At 33.7% G+C, this 21,617-nt stretch overlaps 2 protein-coding genes across 2 annotated transcripts; both read left to right on the forward strand.

Moving 5' to 3' along the window:
• Positions 1–300: 300 nt before the first annotated feature.
• Positions 301–4,549, forward strand: LOC137826249 (uncharacterized). The gene is made up of 10 exons (XM_068632144.1): positions 301–553; positions 906–931; positions 1,148–1,244; positions 1,491–1,700; positions 2,413–2,535; positions 2,618–2,675; positions 2,808–2,881; positions 3,289–3,377; positions 3,459–3,531; positions 4,089–4,549. Exons 1-9 carry the CDS (start codon positions 452–454, stop codon positions 3,526–3,528), a joined length of 849 nt encoding a protein of 282 aa, XP_068488245.1. The 5' UTR covers positions 301–451; the 3' UTR covers positions 3,529–3,531; positions 4,089–4,549.
• Positions 4,550–6,272: 1,723 nt separating this feature from the next.
• LOC137825769 (agamous-like MADS-box protein AGL104) lies at positions 6,273–13,321 on the forward strand. Its single transcript, XM_068631544.1, has 11 exons — positions 6,273–6,668; positions 7,387–7,440; positions 7,542–7,574; positions 7,686–7,704; positions 8,043–8,104; positions 8,214–8,241; positions 8,400–8,461; positions 8,550–8,649; positions 8,763–8,813; positions 12,168–12,265; positions 12,752–13,321. The coding sequence occupies exons 1-11, from the start codon at positions 6,403–6,405 to the stop codon at positions 13,077–13,079; spliced, it is 1,101 nt and encodes a 366-aa protein (XP_068487645.1). The 5' UTR covers positions 6,273–6,402; the 3' UTR covers positions 13,080–13,321.
• Positions 13,322–21,617: the final 8,296 nt, after the last annotated feature.

Here is a 21,617-nt window from a genome sequence, read left to right on the forward strand (position 1 = left end):
AAACATCTGGACCGACCTCGTAACGTGTTGTTGGGTCCATACTTGTCACAGGCCGAACTGGGTATCACTTTACCTAACCGAGTTTACTACCCTTAAGTGCTTGTATCGAAGATCTGAGTACGTCTGACCAGTACCGTTAGAAAGAAAAAAGAATAGGTGTTATTTTTTTACAAAATTTGGAACTTATTCTTTATTAGTCATTAAAATTTATCAAAAATAAAAAATCATTTATGAATTTCATTTCTTATTTCATAAATTTAATTTATAATTATATATTTTAATAATTTTTCTTTGTGAACATTGGGCAGAGTATTAGGAAAATTGTGGTAGAAAGTTTGATCTTTAAGGGTTCTCATTTTTTCAATAGCTCTCTACCAAGGGGCCTAATTAGGAGGAGTCTAATAGTTTTCTTCAGCACAAAATGAACACAAGTTGGGACAAGGAGTGAAGCATGAAGAAGGTCACAACAATTGCTTCAATCTTTTTGATCGCGCTACTTTGTTTGCACGAACTCGTCCACGTATCTTCGTCACCTTTCTTATACGCAAGCCAGGTAATGGCGCATGCCTTTGCTTTGGACTTTGAATAAACAAAAACTGTGCGATGTATAATTTCTTATACGCATTCTTTTATTTGAGACGAGCAAGATATTGTAGAAATTGCGTTCAAACAAATGGGCTAACTACAATGCATTTCGAGTTTGGGATATGGAAATTGGAATAGTGAGTTTTTAGGGTTCCAGTTGATTGTGTTGAGGTACGAAGGATTTCAAGGTCAAAAATAGTTCAAGTGCTCGACTATAAGTGTTTTGGTTGATTTAATTAGAATCTTTACGTTGAGCCTATATTTCATTTGAGCCATGATTTAGGAAGTTAATTCTCGTTTTCTTTTATCTTTTGCTCCAGGTCTATGAGGAATCTTCTGGTGAAAGGTATTGGAATGGATTTGCAATTTATTTATTGTTAATAACCCTCCATCATCCAAATATGTCGATGGTTTACTTTACTTGATGTTTAGTTTTTGTCCATTACGGACGCAGTTCTTCCTACTTACTAATAAATATATTGAAGTTATATTCTTCTTTATACTTTAGCTTGTCTCTCGAGAATTCAGTCTCGTGCATGACTCAGTTGTGTTTTCAATGTAGAAAACTTAAACAGGACCGGGAACAGGGACAGGAACATGCTCAAGAATTGCATTGCTCCAGGGAGAGAAGTAGGGCAGCTCGGAAAGTGATAGAGGAGGTATGAAAATTCCTTTGTTAAGTTATCTAAATTTTGAATCAGATCCATGAACATTGTTAAAAACATGTTTAAATAAGAATTTGGAAACATGTAGTTTCAATGTATCAGGTAAACATAGTAACTAGGAAAATTGTTACTTTTGTATTTATTATACTCATAAATATCAAATCCCTAGTTTAAACAGATTTTCAGGACATGATTCTCTTTTTCTCTCTTAACAGATACGTTCCTTGTATGTTTTTGTAGTATTTGATACCATTTGTGGAACGAGAAAACTACCAGCTTTCAACTAAATGCAGACTTCACCCTGAAAATGATATATTTAGCGATCAGGAAGAGCATAAAATTTTCATAGATAGACATGAATGGCGGTGTGGATATTGCAAGAAAAGCTTTCGGGAAGAGAAATTTCTCGATCACCATTTTGATAATAGACACTACAATCTTCTGAATCTGGTATGTCAATTTTCATTCCTTTATAGTGCTTGGAGGATACATAATGTGCAGTGCAAGCTTTTTTAATCTTTTAATTCTATCAATTATTTGATGAGTTTGAAGTTCAAAACTGCCCCGGTCATACTCACCTTTTTTTGCACATAGAGGTTACATACTTGTGTCAATATTTGGCTCTGTAGTGATCTGAAGATTTACTTAAGTGTATCCTTTTTTGTTGTCTTTCATTCCTTGTTCAAATTGTAACTTTTTGTTATTTCTCAATACCTGATGAGGTCAATATCCAAGATATACTAATATAGTTATACCATAACACATGAAGTTATCTGATTTGTTCACTCAGTTTGTCCCCCCTATTATGGATGACTGGAAGGAGGATGGGGGTTGTTTGGTGGCAGGGCCACACACTCTTCCTCCCTCAACTCCTCAGCAAGTTTCCTTAAATTGATATAATTTAACGTTTTGCCTCGAGAATAAATTAATTTATTTGATGGATACCATGAGGGGATACACAGTTTTCTACTCTGAGTATTTCTTACTGTATGATCATTTAAGTCATTTCAATATTGGATGTGGAACCAGTGTACACAAAATTGGCCTTTTATGGGAGTTTCAATGAGCTTTTGAATCTTACATCAATTTTACTTGCAGCTCTTTTTTATGCTTTATTATTTATCAGAAAATGTTGTTTCCATTGATTGGCTATTTAATGCAGACTCATGGTAAATGCTTGGCTGATTTATGTGGGGCGATGCATTGTGATGCTGTGATGAATTTCAGATCCTCCAGAAGCAAGTGCAATCTGGCAGCTGCTTCTAAAAATCGTCATCTATGTGAGGTTGCTTTCATTTTGTTTTATTTCTTTTACTGTTCATGGTATTGTCAACTATTCACCTAATCCATATGCACTCTTTACTCAGAGTCTTGCTGACAATTGTTTTCCTATAAGTGAGGGTCCATCAGCAGCTCGCCTTCATGGTATACTTCTATTTTTTTACAGTTTTCTCCATATTTTTCCATTATGATATTTCTTGTCACTTTCCCCCACTTAATTTAATTATATTGTCCATGTTGATTTATTTCTTACCCAATTTCCTGATATAATGGTAGAATTGTTTCTGCACCAATTTTGTGATGCTCACACTTGCTCGGGGAAACTTAAACCCTTCTCTCGAGGAGGCAAGGTAAAGCCTGATTCATTGGGATAATCAATACGCCTTTGATTAGAAATCGGTCATTGCTAACTCTATTGGTATACGGAAATCTATACTTCCATTCAGATGATCTATGTTGATGTTTTTGGCTTAATTGGCAAAGTCCCTCTGTAAAAAGAAAAGGCCTTATTGACATTAGGTTAACGGTTTTACATTTTTGGCTGGCTCAAATTAGATTCTGATGTCAAAACTTGCTGTCACAGTACCTTTCCCTTTCTATTGGAAAGGTTTTAAAACTTTTATGCGTTAGATTTTTTTCTTTTCATTTCATTATGCCATAATTTCTTAAAACTTAAACTTTATAACTAATTTATTCTAGCAGTTAATACTTGTCAATAAGGTTGTTATTTGTCAATCTTGATATTTTTCCACTGCAGGATCAAAGTAGTTTCTTCCGCCTGGCTGCTGGAGCACTGATCTTGGTGCTACTTCCTGTGTTCTATCTTTTTCTTTATTTGATACAAAGGTACTATTTCTATATTTTAAATGCGATTAACCAATAATGGTTTTACTCCACAATTTCTGAATGCTATTTTGGAAGTTGTAGTGATGTGAAGAGTCGAACCCAAGAGCTTCGTCGCATTTCGAAAGCTGGATGGAAAACAAAACCATCATGATTGGTAATTATTTATCTCTTTTAGATGGGCATGTCTTGGTAATTAAATGGCAGAATGAGATGCAATGACAGAAAAATGGCCATTGATTGTTAGTGGAATATGTGGGTCTTTTTGAATAGATAGATTCGTTTCTTTGAGACAGAATAATTTTGTTTATCATTGCCATTAATCTGCATCGCATACATATATACCTGTATTTTAATATTTTGCAATGCCAATTTCAGTGACAAATATTAATCCATCTGTAGTTCTGTGTCTAATGTCTCTAATTTTATTTTTTGTAATAGTATGATGCTAATGTTGTTTGTTTATATTTTTGTCCTGAGAAGTGATTTGCTTGAGGGCAAGCAAAAGGATAAATTTTGGGGTGTGATAAATCTGTAATATTGAGCTATAGTTATGTAAAACTAGACACTAAATTAGTGTATATATATTGTATATATTTGTAAATCATATATAAAGTTGTTAGAATTTCATGATTTTAGCATGTGGCCGATATATTTGTGTGTATTAGTAAAGTCTCCTGGTAAAAAATTATTGAAAATTTATTCTTTTTTCAGTCTTGACTGTAGGACCACTACGAGAGACTAATTGGGATGAATTGAAGAGTCTGTTATTTGTTTGGTTTAGAGCACAAGTACACAAGATATGGAAGCCATTTAAACCGCTAATGGTGTATTGTCCTCAGTTCAACAGTGTTATCTTCATGTTATAAATTGAAGATGTTAGTGCTCATTTGAATGCTCAGCAGCGCATTTAAACGTTCCGTGCTATCTTGATAAGATGTAGCCGCTGATTTGTGTGCATTTAAATGTCGTCCAACGGGCGTTTTAAATGTACCCAGTCACTTAGATTGGTATAAAACAATGCTCCCAACTTTTTAGACTTTTGACAGCTAAAAAGTACTATGTAACACACGAAACAGTTGCTACGGGAGTTCAGGTTTGTGCATATCAAACTTGAAAAAAATCAAGGGCCAATCTCAGGAATTGCTAATGGATATCACTTCTTTATCGTTTCATGAATTGATTTTTGATTGTTTTAAATGTATCACTAAATTCGTAGGTTTTGGAAGGTGGAATGATTGATTCCTCTTATTTAATTATATATTCTTATGTAGAAGTACGTATTCTTTCTTTTCTTGACCTATTACTTTCACATAGCCAGAAGTACTCAAATCTCACTACTTAAACTGGGTCAGGACTAATCATGTTGATTGTCTAACCAAGTCAGCTTTAACAACTGGTTTATTTTTCATATATTTTTTCCTCTCGATGCCTCAAGTCTTCAGTTCTATTATGAAATCCAATTTTTTTTCCTTACCAAGTATAGGAAAACAGACATTGCAAATCTTCACTTCAATCATAGGAAGCAGAGGACTGGATTTGGATACCGTAAGGCACATACAACACCACAAAAAGCGTTATCATTTTCATTTATCTCGTGGTTTGATTATTTCATGTTACTTGTTTTTTATCATTCAATTTAGGGATTTTGTTCAGTTCATAATGCTATTCTTAGACTAACCTTAGAATTGGAATTAGATTCAATCTCTTAATTATAAACTTGGTTATTGAGTTGAATATTAAGGAATATTACCGTAGTTGTTGAAGTCCCAATAATACAGCTTAATAATTGAGACCTCATGGAATTCTCATGCTTATGTTAGTAGAGAACACCTAAGAAATTAAGTAGAGTTAAATGTGGAGGAATTGGTTTAGCCTAAAGCAACGGTTTGATCTTTATTTTGTCGGTAATTACTTGGATCAAGAGGTAAGTTAAATGTTTTAGACGAGAATATGGAGAAATCTAACCCTAGACAATTTGTGCGGCTGTGTTCTATTTTTGTAATTTTTTTGGAGTAATAATTCAATTTAGTATCATCTTACCCAGTTATCGGTTCAAATTGTAATAAATTAATGATTTGGTACTTCGATCAATTCCTCGAAGGAATGATACTTTATTTTTATTTTATACTTAACACGAATATTTAAAAGATTTAAAATTCGATACACTTTAGGTAGTGTTTTTATCTCATTGTTTTAAACTTATATGATATTGTTTTCCATTGAATTCGGAATTAAGATTAAATATTCAACAAAAAATAATAATTAAATTTTGTGATTTTTTATTCATATAGCAATTATTAATATTTTCAATTTGAGGGCAAGAAAATATATTGAGTAACTTAAATTTATTAAAATAAACTTCTATAAAACAAACCCATTGTGAGAAATAGACTTTGACATTTATGTTAATAAAAACTTCCCTTGTTTGTTGAACATAAAAACAAAATTTAACATATTTTCGGATTAAGAGAAACGATTTAACATAATTTGACACCTATTTTTGTAGTTGATTTTATTAATAGAATAAAATTTTGTTGTTGATTATTTCTTATTTAGAATCATTCATTGCTTGAAATAATTTCTCTGTTACGCATGTCAATAGTTTATAGAAAAGAAAAAAGTGGGTAGAAGCATTAAATAAACAGTATGAGAAAAATAGGTGGAAAGAGTAAATAAAGAAATAAAGAAATAAAGAAAGCATAGTTAATGTGAAATGATAATATTGAATGGAGCAAAGTAATGATTTGGTTTTGCCCCATTTTACAGTGTATATAATGATAAAGAATGAAAAGATTAAAGCATCCAAGACCCTTTCCTTATAAACTCATGAATCTCTCCGCCTCCCTTCCTTTTCTCCTCTCTCCCATTTATAACCATTCCCTGCTCTCTCTCTCATATCCAACTGGTCCTTCTTTTAAGCTTCGTCATGCATGTTTCCATATATTAAAATTTTCACCTTTTCTTATTCAAAAAAAGAGAGGGCAATTTAGATTTCCTCCTTCAGATTCTTCATTTCCTTTTTTGCATGCATACAACACCCAACACAATACTCCACAGTTTCTACCTACACAATAACAATAATAACAACAACAATAATAGGATCGAAATGGGTCGTGTTAAACTCGAGATAAAGAGAATAGAGAACTCCACCAATCGACAAGTTACATTCTCAAAGCGAAGAAATGGCCTCATCAAGAAAGCCTACGAGCTTTCAATCCTCTGTGACATTGATATTGCCGTCATAATGTTTTCTCCCTCCGGTCGTGTCAACCACTTTTCCGGTAGGAGGAGGTACGCATGCACCCCCTTTCATCACATCTTCCATTTCCTTAAATCTGTTCATTTCATATCACAACAAATTTCATGCATCTCAAGGTTTCGTTCTTTAATTCCGATCCATTTTTAGAATCTTCTTCTCACATGGTTCGGATCAAAACAATTCTTAATAACTTGTTTACCATGTTTTCGAGTTGATTAGGAGCATCATGAAATCATCTATTGGCTTCCCCATCAATGTCTTTTCTATGTTTTAGATGAAATGGCGCGTAGTTTCGTAGAGTAGTTAGGTTTTTTCCTGTTCTTGTTTAGATTGTTAATTTGTTCTTGTTCTAATTTTTGTGTTCTACTTTTTTAGCGGAATGGCTTTATACCCTGGGGATTAGGATCTTGACCAACATATATATTTTTTTCCTTTTTCAAAGTTTACCTAAGCAACTAATATTATTATCCCAACAAAAACAAATACCAAGTAGTTAAATTCTTCTAGAAAAAAGGGGCAAGTTATGCAAAATTTAAGAGCTAAATCAAATACCTTTTTATTCGTAACCTTTATAGATATATTTACCTTTATGTTTGATAGATTGAAATATAGTATAACATTAACTAATCGTTATACGTCATTTATATTTAACTAATCTTATGCTTATTACCATTATTATTATTATTATTTTAGCCTGTTAATTTCTTGGTTTTTGTTCTTTGATTATAATCATGTTGTTACTGTTATCAGAATTGAGGATGTTTTTACTCGCTACATTAATCTTCCTGACCAAGAAAGAGATAAGTAAGTTGTGAACATGAAACTTGATTTTTCATGCGATAGGGTGGTGGTGATCATTTTGTTTATCATCTTCTACATGTTTAACTGTTATCTGTTTCATGCAGTGCTGTAAGTTTTCCAGAGCTACCGTACCGCAGGTATATATCTCTCTACCTTCTTTTACTTCTTCTACTTCTCATTATTTTCTTTGTAATATGATAGTAATATTTGTTCCTGCACTAATTTGTTTCTTATTTACTTAATTGCAGGGGTATTCAGAATAAGGAGGTATTTTCACTTATTATATTTATGTAAAAATTAAACCCTTCCCTGAAAAAATCATTGGAGTTATTTTACAACAATATTATATTTTAATATTCTTTCATATACATTAACTGAAAGTTATACAAACAATATAAGTGACTTTCAAGAGTTTAATCATAACTAATGATTTTTAAGAATAAATCATTTCAAAGAAATTTCTAAAGAATTCCTCTAACACTTCCCAACTAAAATTTATTTTCTGAGTTGGTTCTGGATGGTTTGAGACCTTAAAATTATAACACCTGGTTGTTTCTTTTTTTTCCAAATCTCATTACTTCCATAAATGTTTGGTCCCTTTGTAGTATTTGCTTAGGACACTTCAGCAACTGAGGAGTGAAAATGACATAGCTCTTCAACTGGCCAAGTTAGTATGATGTTTCTTTTAAAAATTCAATTATTTTCTAAATATTTTTTTTGGATTGTGTAATAGTGCTAATTTTTTTTCATTCACTGCTGTTTCTGCATCAAACAAGTCCGGGAGACATTAACTCTGAGATTGAGGTAAGCAAACCATGCAGGAGTTCTAAATTTTCTCTTCTAACCATGGTGACAAAAATCATCACCAAACTTAGATTCATCAATTTGAAGCACATAAACCAAAATTATATTAGAAAAGTATAAAATTTTTCAAAATGTTGAAAATTTCTTCTTAATTTTAGGAACTCCAACAAGAAGTTAATAGGCTACAACAGCAACTTCAAATGGCCGAAGAGCAGATAAGGTTTCTTAAGAAAATTTATGCTTAAATTCATTTTGAAACAATGGTATCTCCATCCCACATAGTATTTATTTATTATCTATGAACACAGGTTATATGAACCCGACCCATTAAAGATGTCATCAATGGGAGATCTTGAAAACAGTGAAAAGCATCTGGTAGATGTCTTGACACGAGTCATGCAAAGAAAGGTTGTTAATATGCTTTATATTAGTCTTTTTCTGTTTTGTTAAAAATTATGCATTTTTTTTAGTTTTTTCTTTTTTTCTACAATGTGACTTATTATTTACTAATGGTGCTGCAGGAATACTTAATGAGCCACCATCTATCTTCCTTTGATCCATCTAGTATTCAGGTAATTAATGAATGTATATTAATATATATATATATATACATATATACATATATATATATATACATATATAAATATATACATATATATATATATATATAAATTTACAAGAAATATTTTTAGATGAAAATAAAAACTATATAGTTAACATTTTAAATAAATTATGATTATGCAATTATTAAAATATTTAACTCTAGTTATTTATATATAATTATATTCTCTGTTTGTTTTAAAATAGAATAAATTATTTTATAGTAATAAAAAATAAATTGAATTAAAAGAATTGTTTGGATAATTTAACTCACATACACAAATTTATGTGCACATGTACAACTAAAAACTTGTTACACATGTGAATATATGATATACTCAAACGGGTATATATATAAAAAAAAAAGTACATAACATCTCCTATCCAATGAGAAAATATCCTCAACTCACAATATGTCTTTTCTAATATCATAAAATAAGTTGGGTTGAGAATGACCAACAAGCAAGTAATGTAATTTATAAAAGTAGTAGTGGTTATGACAATATTTAGAGAGGCACTATGACAGTATTTGGAGAGGCACTACCAACATTTGATGGATTAATTACAATAAATTTAATTAGAATGTAAAGGGTGCAACAACTTTATTACTCTAAAAAAATGTTGCATCCTACTTATTCTAATTAAATCCGTTGTAATAAGAGCATCAATATTGGGTTGTTTCAAATGTCGAGAGTGTCTTTCTAAAAGTTGTCTTAATCACGATTACTTTTAGACTTGAAGTAGGGGTAGCAAAGCGGGCCAGTCTGTCCCGCATTGGCCCACCACGCACTTGGCCCACAAAAATGCGGGTTGGGTAGGCCTGTCCCATAAAGTTATTGTGGGTTAGAATTCTCAACCCGCTTCGCATAAGAGTTTGTCTGCGGGTTTGTGGGCCAGCCCGCGTTCTTTTTTTTTTAAATTAATTTTTTTTTTACATTTTGTTCTTAAAAAATTGTCAAATTAAATCTATATATTTGTTATTATCAAACCTAAATTCTTTTTTTTCCTTTTCAAACATAATCAAACATCAAAACATTAAACATTAAGATAAATATCAAATATCACTATTCTTCCACTTTCAAAACATTAAAAATACCTAATTCCAAAACATTAAAAATACCTAATTCCAAAACATTAAAAATACCTAATTCCAAAACATTAAACATAAACATAAACATTAATTCAAAAACATTAAACATAAACATTATTGACGTGATTGTGTTGTGTTTCTTTCTTTGAAATTTTGTGAAAACCTAATTACGTTGCCTTGTTGCTGCTAAGTGCCAATTTTTTTTTCTTGCGGGTTAGCGGGTCAGCCCGCCCCGCCCCGTTGCTGGCCCGCGCGGGTTGCGGGCTAATGCGGGGCGGGCTAAAGCGGGTTAGCGGGTTGAAAAGGTTAGTCCGCCCCGCGTTTTTTACAAGCGGGTCGCGGGCCGGCCCGCACGGCCTGCCCCGCTTTGCCATCTCTAGCTTGAAGCACAAATTTTTATTTAGGATTGAAGCACAAATTCACTACTAGTTTTGGATTTGTGCTTCAACACCTTTAGGCTTTCCTTGTTGTTCTCCAAGAGCCATTAAAATTGTGGATGTCTCTAATCCTTAATCCCCTATTTTTGCTTACACATATCCCCATTTAACCAATACAACTTTTTTTTATCAACAATTAATAAAATAAATTAAGAGGATACTTGAGGGGTATCCCAACCCGTAAACATCAACCTCATGGTTACTCCTCCTTATAGCTTAGAGCGTAAACCCATTATGTGGCTAGACCTACAAGATACACACCAAAAAAGATACACAGAACTACGACAACATTTTGGTAGCACCAACACCCAATAAACAGTACACACTTGAGAATGGAGCCGAAAATGTAGCTATAACCACTAAGAATTCTATTCAAATAGTGCACCATCTTGACATAAAAACTTAAAAGGGTGTGGCAGCAACCAAACCAGTACCCATACCAGGAAACAGTTCTGCATCACAAGTAGAATGCTACACCATTCTTCTACCATCAACCAAACCTTCACCTTTGCACATATTCAGAAACGTAATCCAACTGAATTACTATGTGACAGGGTGTACTCACTCCATCTTAGCTTGCCTTTTGTAATCTGCTGAGGCAACTTTATGTGTTCTTGATAACCTCAAGCCTTAGCTCCCTACCTTACCCTTACACACAACCAAACTACAGCCTCGAGCGTATACTCAGTACTGCTATGGCACTCTCTAAAGAAGCGTGGCAGGCAACTATGTACCACAAAACAGACTGCACCGAGCCAAGCACTAAACATTCCAACGTCAACCCGGACTACGCTTAACATCACCACCCATACAACTTTCTTGTTACTATGCCCCTATCCCGAGATAAATTTTCTTCGAATTCTTTTGATTTTATTCCTAACTTTTAAGGGAACCTTAAACATATATTTAAACATATATACATAGAGAGAAAAGACACAAGTGTGATAAAAAACTTTATCAAGGTTACTCTTTCTACCAAAAGAAGATGTTTGCCTTTAGCTTATATGTCATGTAACACGACATTCCAAAACTGAGTTTTCCTATGATTTCCCCCTATTGGAAAATTGAGATAGATGAAAGGTATGAACATCTGACAACAATTGAGCAGGACAGAGAACCTGTCCACGGTATATTGATCTACTCTAATACCACTTATCTTAGTTTTAAAAAAATTGACCCTCAACCCAGAAATTAATTCAGAATGAAGAATGCTTTTAATAGTTTGTATTTGCCTTGCACAGAAACAAACCATCGTTGGTAAATTGCAGCATGCTCACCTCTATTCCCCTTATTTCGACCTTGATACCTTGTAACCTCCCTATAACTAATGCTTTCCTAACGAGGCGTTATAAGCCTTCTACCACAATTAAGAATAATTATGGGACAATCACGTTGCATAAGTCCTCTAGAAGGAATAAATTGGTCGGTTGAATTTCAATTTAATAGGACAAAGATAGACGCAGACTTCTTACAATCATTGACCCACATGATCCATTTGTGCAAAAACCTAATTTTTCCATCATATAGTACAAAATTTTTAAACTGAATTATATTCTCAAAATCAACTTGACCCATTTATTCCTTTATCTCTTAATCTCATCTATCACCTTATTCACCACGATTAGACTATCCAAGTCTTAATCATGTTTTAGTTTTATCAATTTTTCCTTGAGAATGAATATCATTAACACTTATATGATAGTTTTCTCACAACCCCTTTATCGTACAGTACTTTTACTAATATCGTTTTTTTTTTTTATATATTATCTTAACTAAGTAGAATTATATAATTATGACAGGGAATACCTACCTCTTTCGACAATGTAGGTTGGTTGCAGGATGGGAGTCAAAATCATGCTCAGATTTTTGATGGATCTGCTCCTTTAGATCCACTCAGGTTTCTATCTGCATGTGTTTACAATTTTTAATTAGGATATTTTCTTTTAGATAATTATACTTTTCATGCATAAAACTCAAACATTAAACCTTATTCAAATGATAATTCAATTTCACTCAAACCAATTTAGTTAATCATAATTTCCTCTTAATTAAATAAAAAATACTAATTTTTAATGGTCAAACTTTTAAAATATTTTCATTTTTGCTCATCTATGATTTTAAAGATAAAAATATCAAATATTTTTTTTATCAATTATACTCTTAATTTCATCTAATATTTAATTAATTTATACATATTTATTTTGTTATACAAAATAGAAAAAAGGTAAAATAGAAACATCTATATATATAATAATGTAAAATTACTGTAGTACTTGATTTCTGCATAAAAATAATAAAAACGGATGAATAAAGGAGAACACAAAGAAAAGAAAATCATATTTGTTAAAATATTATATGATTATTAATAATAAGATATTTTCAGGGACTTATCTTCGACAGTGTATGGTTCATTTTCCCAAGGGACGAGTTCAAACGCTGATCCACGTGGCATGGGGGAGTGTCACGTGTCAAATCCAAGTGATGGGAGCCTTCAAGCATGGCCTCAAGGGTACACATTGTATCCTCATCATCATATTCAGCATGACATGGTGGGACCCGACATGCCGGATATGATGCCACATGCACAGGTGAGCATACCAATCACTGCCTCACACGTGGAACCACCACCCAAGAACGAGCCTGGAGAATATGACCAGTCTAAACAACAACAACAACCTCATCCTCATCCTCAGCAGCTTAATGCCCAATGACACATACCATTACAATGACCCATGCAAGCTATCACCATTCAGATGCCATGTCCCATCACCCTCTCATTTTTAGTTATAAATGTGAAGCATGCCATAGCTTCAGACTTGGCATGTGTAAGATTAACTAAGTACATGATGATCATATGATCATGTGCATAGAAACTGTATTTCGGATCATCCTTGTATTACCAAATTAAAAAAAAATGAATATCTAACAAGAAACAGCAAGCAATATTGTTTTTTCTCTTTTTTACATTCACTACACCAAATCTAAATTTTTACTATGCATGAAGCTTTTAGGGTTATCCTAATTCCGAAAGGTCCTTCATTAATAAAATTAGGATTCTTTTTATTTAACAAAACCTATCACTAATAACACTTAGTTTTAAGTAGTTAAGAACTCTATGGTATTGTAAGCTGTAATATTTAGTAGAAATGTTCGCATTAGCGAGACTTTGATTAGTAGACGTGTTTAGACTATTTTGCAAAATATAGGTGCTTAATAATAACAAGGCATTGCTCAATATGAAAATTTGGTGAAAGAAAAGAGGGTGATTGTAATGAAAATTATGGATTGTCAATAAAATGATAATTGGATATATCACTAACATTTTCACTCTGTGGAGGAGAAAACTTTTGAGAAAGAATGAGAGATTTAGAAAGTGATATATATAGAGAGAGAAAGAGAGAAAATTCTTAAAAAATTAAATATCAAGAGTATTTATTGTGAATATAATGTTGAACTAAAAAAAACATCAAAATCAATAAAAATAACATGATATGGTTTAATTTGATTGAAATTAATACAATTTAAAACAAAACTAAATATTTTTTTTTTATTTTGAAACAATTTTGGTATGTATTAATTATTGAACAATCATTCATATTAAAGTAATTATTAACTAACACTACAAGAAAACTGTCATTAGTTGTATAACATTTATGTCAATAAAGAGTGAAAGTGAATTGTGTCGATCAAACCCACAAAAAGTTAACACAAAAAAGATGTTACGTGGGCCAGCCAACGCATGGAGGACATAAAGAGAAAGTGAAAAAAGTAATAACAATAATATTGCTTCGGCTAGACCGACGCACATTAGGAGTAAAGTTGTGTAACCTTTCGTCGATTTAGGACGACACCAAGTTTGTCCTCACGTCGATTTGCATCAGTGATGGCCGACGAAATGTGTGTTTGTGTCGCTTTGTGTCGGTCACAATCGACACAAAGTGTTTCCATGTTTGCATTGTTGTTTCTTAATACACTAGTACAAAATATGAAAACAACGACCCTTTATTTAGTGCGGCTTTGCGCTTAAACGCATTTGTAAAAAACGCGGTGGCATTTTTGTAATTAAATTGATTTACAAATGCGGTTCTAGGGTAAGACCGCATTTGTAAATCATTGTCTTTACTATGACCGCATTTGTAAATCATTCTGAATTGAATTACAAATGCGGTCATACTAAAGATTGCATTTGTAAATCAATTCAGAATGATTTACAAATGCGGGCATAGTAAAGACGCATTTGTAAATCATTTTAATTGATTTACAAATGCGGTCTTACCCTAGAACCGCATTTGTAAATCAATTTTACCCTAAAAATTGAAGCGCGCCACTAGTTTTCACTTTCACTTTCGTCTTCTCCGCTCTTCGTTTCAACGTTCTGTTTCAGTTCCCTTTGCATTGTAAGTTTCAGCTCTCTCCGCTTCAACGTTTGTTTTCGTTTTCGTTTTTGTCATTGTCATTATTCACTTCCTTGGCATTGTCATTTCGTTTCCTAACTCGTTTTTGGCATATAGCTGGTTACTGTTCTATTGGGTTCGCTGGTTTTTTCTGCTCCGCCACTGCCACAGCTTCCGCCACCGCCACAACTTCCGCCACCGCCTTCGCCTTCGTCTTCGTCTTGTGCCTCTGCCACTCCGATCACCATCAACCTAAAGGTTGGTGTTGTATTTAATATTTATTTAATATTTTGAATTTATATTTAATATTTTGAATTTATATTTAATATTTTGAATTTTTATTTAATATTTTGAATTTTTATTTTTCTGTATTATAATATATATTTAATTAATAACTAATACAACTTGGAATTTATAACTAATAACTAATAATTTATATATTTGTGTGTATTTTGAATTTTTGTATTATATAATTTCTATTTTCTTAAATTTATATTATATATTTAGTTAGTTGTTAATTACATTTTAATAAAAGTTTTATGTTATGTTAGTTATTGTTACTTTTAGAATAGAAATATCGTGTTTGGATTGAGTCCGGGGGTGTTCGACCCTCGGCAAATGTGTGAGATTGAATAGAATACTAATTATTAGAAAATCCTAACTATATTCCAGAATATATAATGGATCGAAGTTGGATTAATGCTGTTCGTATAAGTGATGAGTACGAAAGGGGAGTAGAGGAATTTATACAATTTGCGCAGCGTAACGCGATTATTAGTGGTCATGATGGAGCAAAGATCAGGTGTCCGTGCGTTAATTGTTTGAATGGAAGGATACTGGATGTGAATATCATGAGGGAACACCTGCTATGTGATGGGTTTCTTCGATCTTATACAACTTGGACATGGCATGGTGAATTATTAAATTTACCACGTGTTTCCGTAACTGAAGAATATGTGGGTTCTATCATGGATGAAGCAGTACACGATGATGGAGATGATGATCGATTGGAGGACATGATTTGTGATGTGGGAGCTGAGTGTTTTGCAAAAGCGCATGGATATGAAAGTATGTCAAAAGATGCAGAAACTCCTTTGTATCCTGGATCAACTAACTTCACACGGTTGTCGACGGTGTTAAGATTGATGAATTTGAAGGCAATAAACGGATGGACTGATAAAAGCTTCACGGAATTGCTCCAGCTGTTGAAGGATATGCTTCCAGAGGGAAATAGTCTACCTAATCGTAATTACGAGGCCATAAAGATTCTTTGTCCAATGGGTATGGAGTACAAAAAGATACATGCATGTCCTAATGATTGTATATTATACCGGAAATATTTTGAATTGTTGAAAAGTTGTCCGAGGTGTGGATTATCACGTTATAAGTTGAAACAAAAAGATGATGATTCTATTGATGACATGGAAAAGCATGGACCCCCAATGAAGGTTATGTGGTATCTTCCCATCATTCCAAGGATGAAGCGTTTATTTGCAAACCCAAACGATGCTAAGAATCTTAGATGGCATGCAGATGAGAGGAAATGCGATGGCATGTACCGACATCTAGCTGATTCTATTCAATGGAAGAAATTTGATGATGACTTTCCAGAATTTGGTAAAGAATCAAGAAATATCCGACTTGGTTTAGCTACAGACGGAATGAATCCGTTTGGTAATATGAGTACAAATCACAGTTCATGGCTTGTATTACTAGTTATTTACAACTTACCTCCTAGATTGTGCATGAAGCGAAAATACATGATGTTGTCTATGATGATATCCGGTCCGAAACAACCAGGGAATGATATTGATGTTTATCTAAGTCCCCTAATTGAAGATTTGAAGTTAATGTGGGACCAGGGTGTCGAAGTATTTGACGGATTTGCTAATGAAACTTTCAAGCTTCATGCCATGTTATTTTGCACCATCAATGACTTTCCGGCATATGGTAACTTATCAGGTTATAGTGTTAAAGGTCACAAAGCGTGTCCAATATGCGAAGAAGACACTGCTTCTCAACAATTGAAACATGGAAGGAAAACAATATATCTTCGGCATCGGAGGTTTCTTAGAAGTCATCATCCTTACCGGAGGTTGAAAAAAGCCTTTAATGGACACCAAGAGGGTAGTGGTCCACCAAATCCATTAATCGGTGTTGAGGTTTACAAAAAGGTAAATAACATAGACCACACCTTCGGTAAGTCCAAAAAAAAGTCATCTGTGACAAATATTTGGAAGAAGAAATCAATCTTCTTTGATCTTCCGTACTGGTCGAGGTTAGAAGTCAGACATTGTATAGATGTAATGCATGTTGAGAAGAATGTGTGTGATAGCTTAATCGGTACACTTCTTAACATTAACGGGAAGACGAATGATGGTCTAAATGCTCGTTTAGATTTGATTGAGATGAACATACGCGGCGAGTTGGCACCCATAGAAATGGGTAAGCGTACATATTTGCCCCCAGCCTGTTACACAATGTCAAAAGATGAAAAAATTAGTTTTTGTCAATGTCTAAAGGGTGTGAAAGTGCCACAAGGACATTCCTCAAATGTGAAGAGCCTAGTGTCAATGCAAGATTTGAAGTTAATTGGGTTGAAGTCTCATGATTGTCACATCTTGATGCAACAGTTGTTGCCGGTAGCTATCCGTGGGATCTTACCAAAAAATGTTAGACACACCATAACCCGTTTGTGCTCATTATTCTCTTCCATCTGTTGTAAAGTCATTGATCCCTCAAAACTAGATGAACTTCAAAATGAAATTGTTGTTATCTTGTGTGAATTGGAAATGTTTTTTCCTCCGTCTTTTTTTGACATCATGGTTCATCTAGTGGTGCATCTGGTAAGAGAGGTTAGATTGGGTGGACCAGTGTACTTAAGATGGATGTATCCTGTTGAGCGGTATATGAAAATTTTGAAAGGTTATGTGAAAAATCATTATCGTCCAGAGGCTTCAATGATTGAAAGGTACATAGCTGAAGAAAGTATTGAATTTTGTTCAGAGTACATGACAAAAGCAAATCCAATAGGTGTTCCAGCTAATTCATGGCACCACAGGCGTTCTACAACTAAATGTTTACGTGGTGTGAATATTGTAAGCAAATCTCGATCAGAAGTCTTGCAAGCACATTTGTACATATTGAATAACACAGATGAAGTTGTACCTTACATAGAAGCTCATAAAGCCATAGTGAAGGCAAATAACCCAAGACAAGCAGAGAAATGGGTCTTGATGGAACATAATAGAACTTTCATGCCTTAGTTTAAAGATGAGGTGTTCAAGGATTCAACGGCATCAGAGACCTTGACTTGGTTGGCTGTTGGATTGAAGTTTGATGTCATCTCATGTACAACGTACGAAGTGAATAATTGTATATTTTACACGAAGTCCATGGATGAAAAGAGTACAGTTCAAAATTCTGGTGTTACTCTTGAAGTCGAGTCAATGCAGTTTTCGACTTCGAAAGATACAAATCCAGTACTTGGATCAATGGCATACTATGGGTTTATAGAAGAGATATGGGAGATTGACTACACTAAGTTTTCCGTTCCAGTTTTCAAGTGTAAATGGGTTGACAATAAAAGTGGGGTTAAAATTGATGAATCAGGATTCACACTAGTGGACTTTCGAAAGATAGGGTATCGAGATGAGCCATTTATAATGGTTCAACAAGCATCTCAGGTTTTCTATGTGAAAGATCCTACGTCAGAACATTGGTATGTCGTTTTACACGGGAAAAAACAAGGGGAAGCCATAGATGATATTGAATATGGCGAAACTCGTTCATTCACACCAATGATAACTAATAAAGATGACGATGTACTTGATGATCATGCAACCCGTAAAGACCACAGTGAAGGAATTTACATATAAACATTCAACCCACATGCAACATGTAAATAAACATTTAGAATTTTTTGTATTATTTTTATATGATTTTAATTCGATGCACATTAACTAATGTTTGTTACCTAATTTTTTTAACAGAGACATGGATGACGACCAGACTCCAGACAGACCTCGATCTGGACGAGGCAGTAGAGGACCTACTAGATTGAAGCGTCTTGCATTGAGACATGCTGCTGGTGAGAAGACACATGTTGACATTGACGTCAACACTGGAGTGGCTTTTGGTCCTAAGGCAGATGAGTTTATGAGCTATCTTGGAGTTGTTTCTCGTGAGAGGCTCTCCATTTTGATTAATTCATGGGATGAGGTTTCAGAGGTTGATCGGAACATGCTATGGGAGGATGTTCTGGTAAGCTTTACATTATTATTGTTATCATATAATGCTTTTTAATATTGATTAATTAATTTTAATTTGATGATGTTATTTTCCAGGCAAACTTTGACATTCCTGATGTGGAACCGCTTCGATCAAAGATATTATCCAATATCGCACTTAAATTTCGTACCTTTAAGTCAAGACTGACTTCGAGATACATTTTTGGCGACCTTAAAGACGAAAATCCATGTTTAAAGTACCAACATATTGATGAAGAGACATGGCGTCTTTTTAGAGAAAGCCGTGAAAATGAGGCTTGGATGGTAAGTGAAGTAACTTTTTTGTTTATATAACATTAATAAGTTTATCTTATTTACTTCAGTTTGTTTATTTCAATTATGACAGGATCATCGGTAGAAAGCTCAAGAGATAGCTTTGAAGAATCTTACCCCACACGTTATGTCTCGTTCGGGGTATAGAAAACTTGAGCAAACACTGATGGTGGAAAAGGAGAAATCTCAACAGGGGACGTTGTCTGAGAATGTGGAAACAGGGGTCACTTCTCCTCCATCACCACCTTTTCACCATGTAAAATGGAAGAGGGCCCGAATTAAGAAGTCGGGTGCACCAAGTTCTGAGCAATCCGGGGTTATAATCAAAAAAATTGTAAGTTATTTTTGTTATTTTCAATTTTTTTAAAGCATTAATTATATTAATGATTGAAAATATGATTTTTGTGTACTCTTGCAGGATTCCTTGGAATCCGACGATAAATTTGTTGCTGAAGGTCGTCACGATATCCTGGTTGAAGCAATTGGACGACCTGAACACTCTGGTCGTGTTCGTGCCGCTGGACAAGGGGTCGGAATTAAACTTTATTTTGGAGTTTCAGAACGACAGCCATCCTCCTCCTCCAAGAAGGAAACTCAAATGAAGAGTAAGTTACGTGAAGAAATAATGGAGGAGATGAGAAAGGAGACTGATTTGATGTGGCTGGAGATGAAAAAGGAGAATGATCGAATGCGACAAGAGTTTCTATCGCAACAAGTTTGTGCTGAGCCGATTGAACCCCTTGTTAGTCCCACTCCCAAGAACACAAAGGGGAGTTGTGCGGCTCCTCCAACATCAGGGGATGATATCAATGGGCAGACAGAGGATTGTGAGCTACTGGTAGTGGGCGGCAAACTTCCTCGGGTGGTGGCACTTGGAAAAGTCTATAAAAATGCCACCACCTTACATAACGTTCCTCTCTCCCCTGATGTGGCGAAGGTAACAATTGAAAAAGTACGATTTCCTGATGCTCGTGTTCCACTACCTTCAGATGAGGTAACCATTGTGGCCGATGCATTTCAGACATTCGTTGCCTGGCCCAGAGAGCTCATTCGATCTATGCCCGAACCTCATGTAATAATTTCGTTTCATTATATTATTTTTTATTTATATTTATATATTACATATAAGTTAATACAAATGTTGTTTATCTTGTAGAAACCTTTTCAGCCACCAAGTCCGAAAAAGAAGCGTGAGGTTCCAGTTGACGATCCTATGGCTTCCCTATGTCTCATTGCTAGTCAGATTGGCAATGATCCTTTTCCAGTTCCGTGGGATAATACATTTTTTCAAATCAACACTGAACTGCCACTGATGATTTACAACACAGATTTATCAGAATTTATATCTGGGAAACAGGAGCTCAATATAAGTATAATTCAATTTTTTATGATGTAAGTATCTTTACCTATTATTCAATTTACTTTATGTTAAATTATTATTGATTATGCTTTAACTAAAAACTTGTAGGTTTTTGCATAGAGTCTGTATCACTGAGGGGAAGGAAAATATGTATGGATTCTTAGATCCTGCATATACTAATCCCGTTGGACCAAACTCAACTGAGACTCAAGCATACATCACTAACATCCTGGAAAAAGAGGGAAAACAAATTTATTTATGCCCTTATATTAATGAGTAAGTTTAATTATATGTCATCAATTATTATTATTTCATGTTTTAAATATTTACTAACTCTTTTCAATGATCATATAGGCATCATTGGCAGTTACTTGTCTTATCAATGGTTGATAAGACTGCTGTGTGGTTCTGTTCCCTACACAAGAAGATGCCCACAAAATTTAAGGATATCATTGATACGTAAGTATAGTATAAACTTAACTTTGTATGTTACTAATTAACCATCTACTAACGAGGTTTTTTGTATTAACCAGTTCATGGCGTGGATATAACATCCTAAAAGGTCGATCCAGTTCAAATAATTTGAACTACATAAGAGTAAAGGTTTTTAATTTTTTTCTTTCTCTATTATCATTGTTTATCAATATACTAACATATTACTTTTTATTGAATTATAGTGTAATAAACAACCAGGAAGCTATAAGTGTGGCTATTACATTATGCAATGGATGATTACCATTATAAGACTAGGTGTTAAAACTGGTTGGAAAGAGGTATATGTTAAATCATTTTTATAATTCTTGAACATATATATATCTAGAAACTAATTTATGTCAACTTTGCAATGCAGTTATTCACAGAAGAAACACCAATGAGTGAGGAAGGCATTTCATATGTTAGAGATTCTTGGTCCACATATTTCATTAATTTTTA

The sequence above is a fragment of the Phaseolus vulgaris genome, chromosome 8 (assembly GCF_000499845.2).
Source record: "Phaseolus vulgaris cultivar G19833 chromosome 8, P. vulgaris v2.0, whole genome shotgun sequence".
In the NCBI taxonomy this organism is placed as follows: Eukaryota; Viridiplantae; Streptophyta; class Magnoliopsida; order Fabales; family Fabaceae; genus Phaseolus; species Phaseolus vulgaris.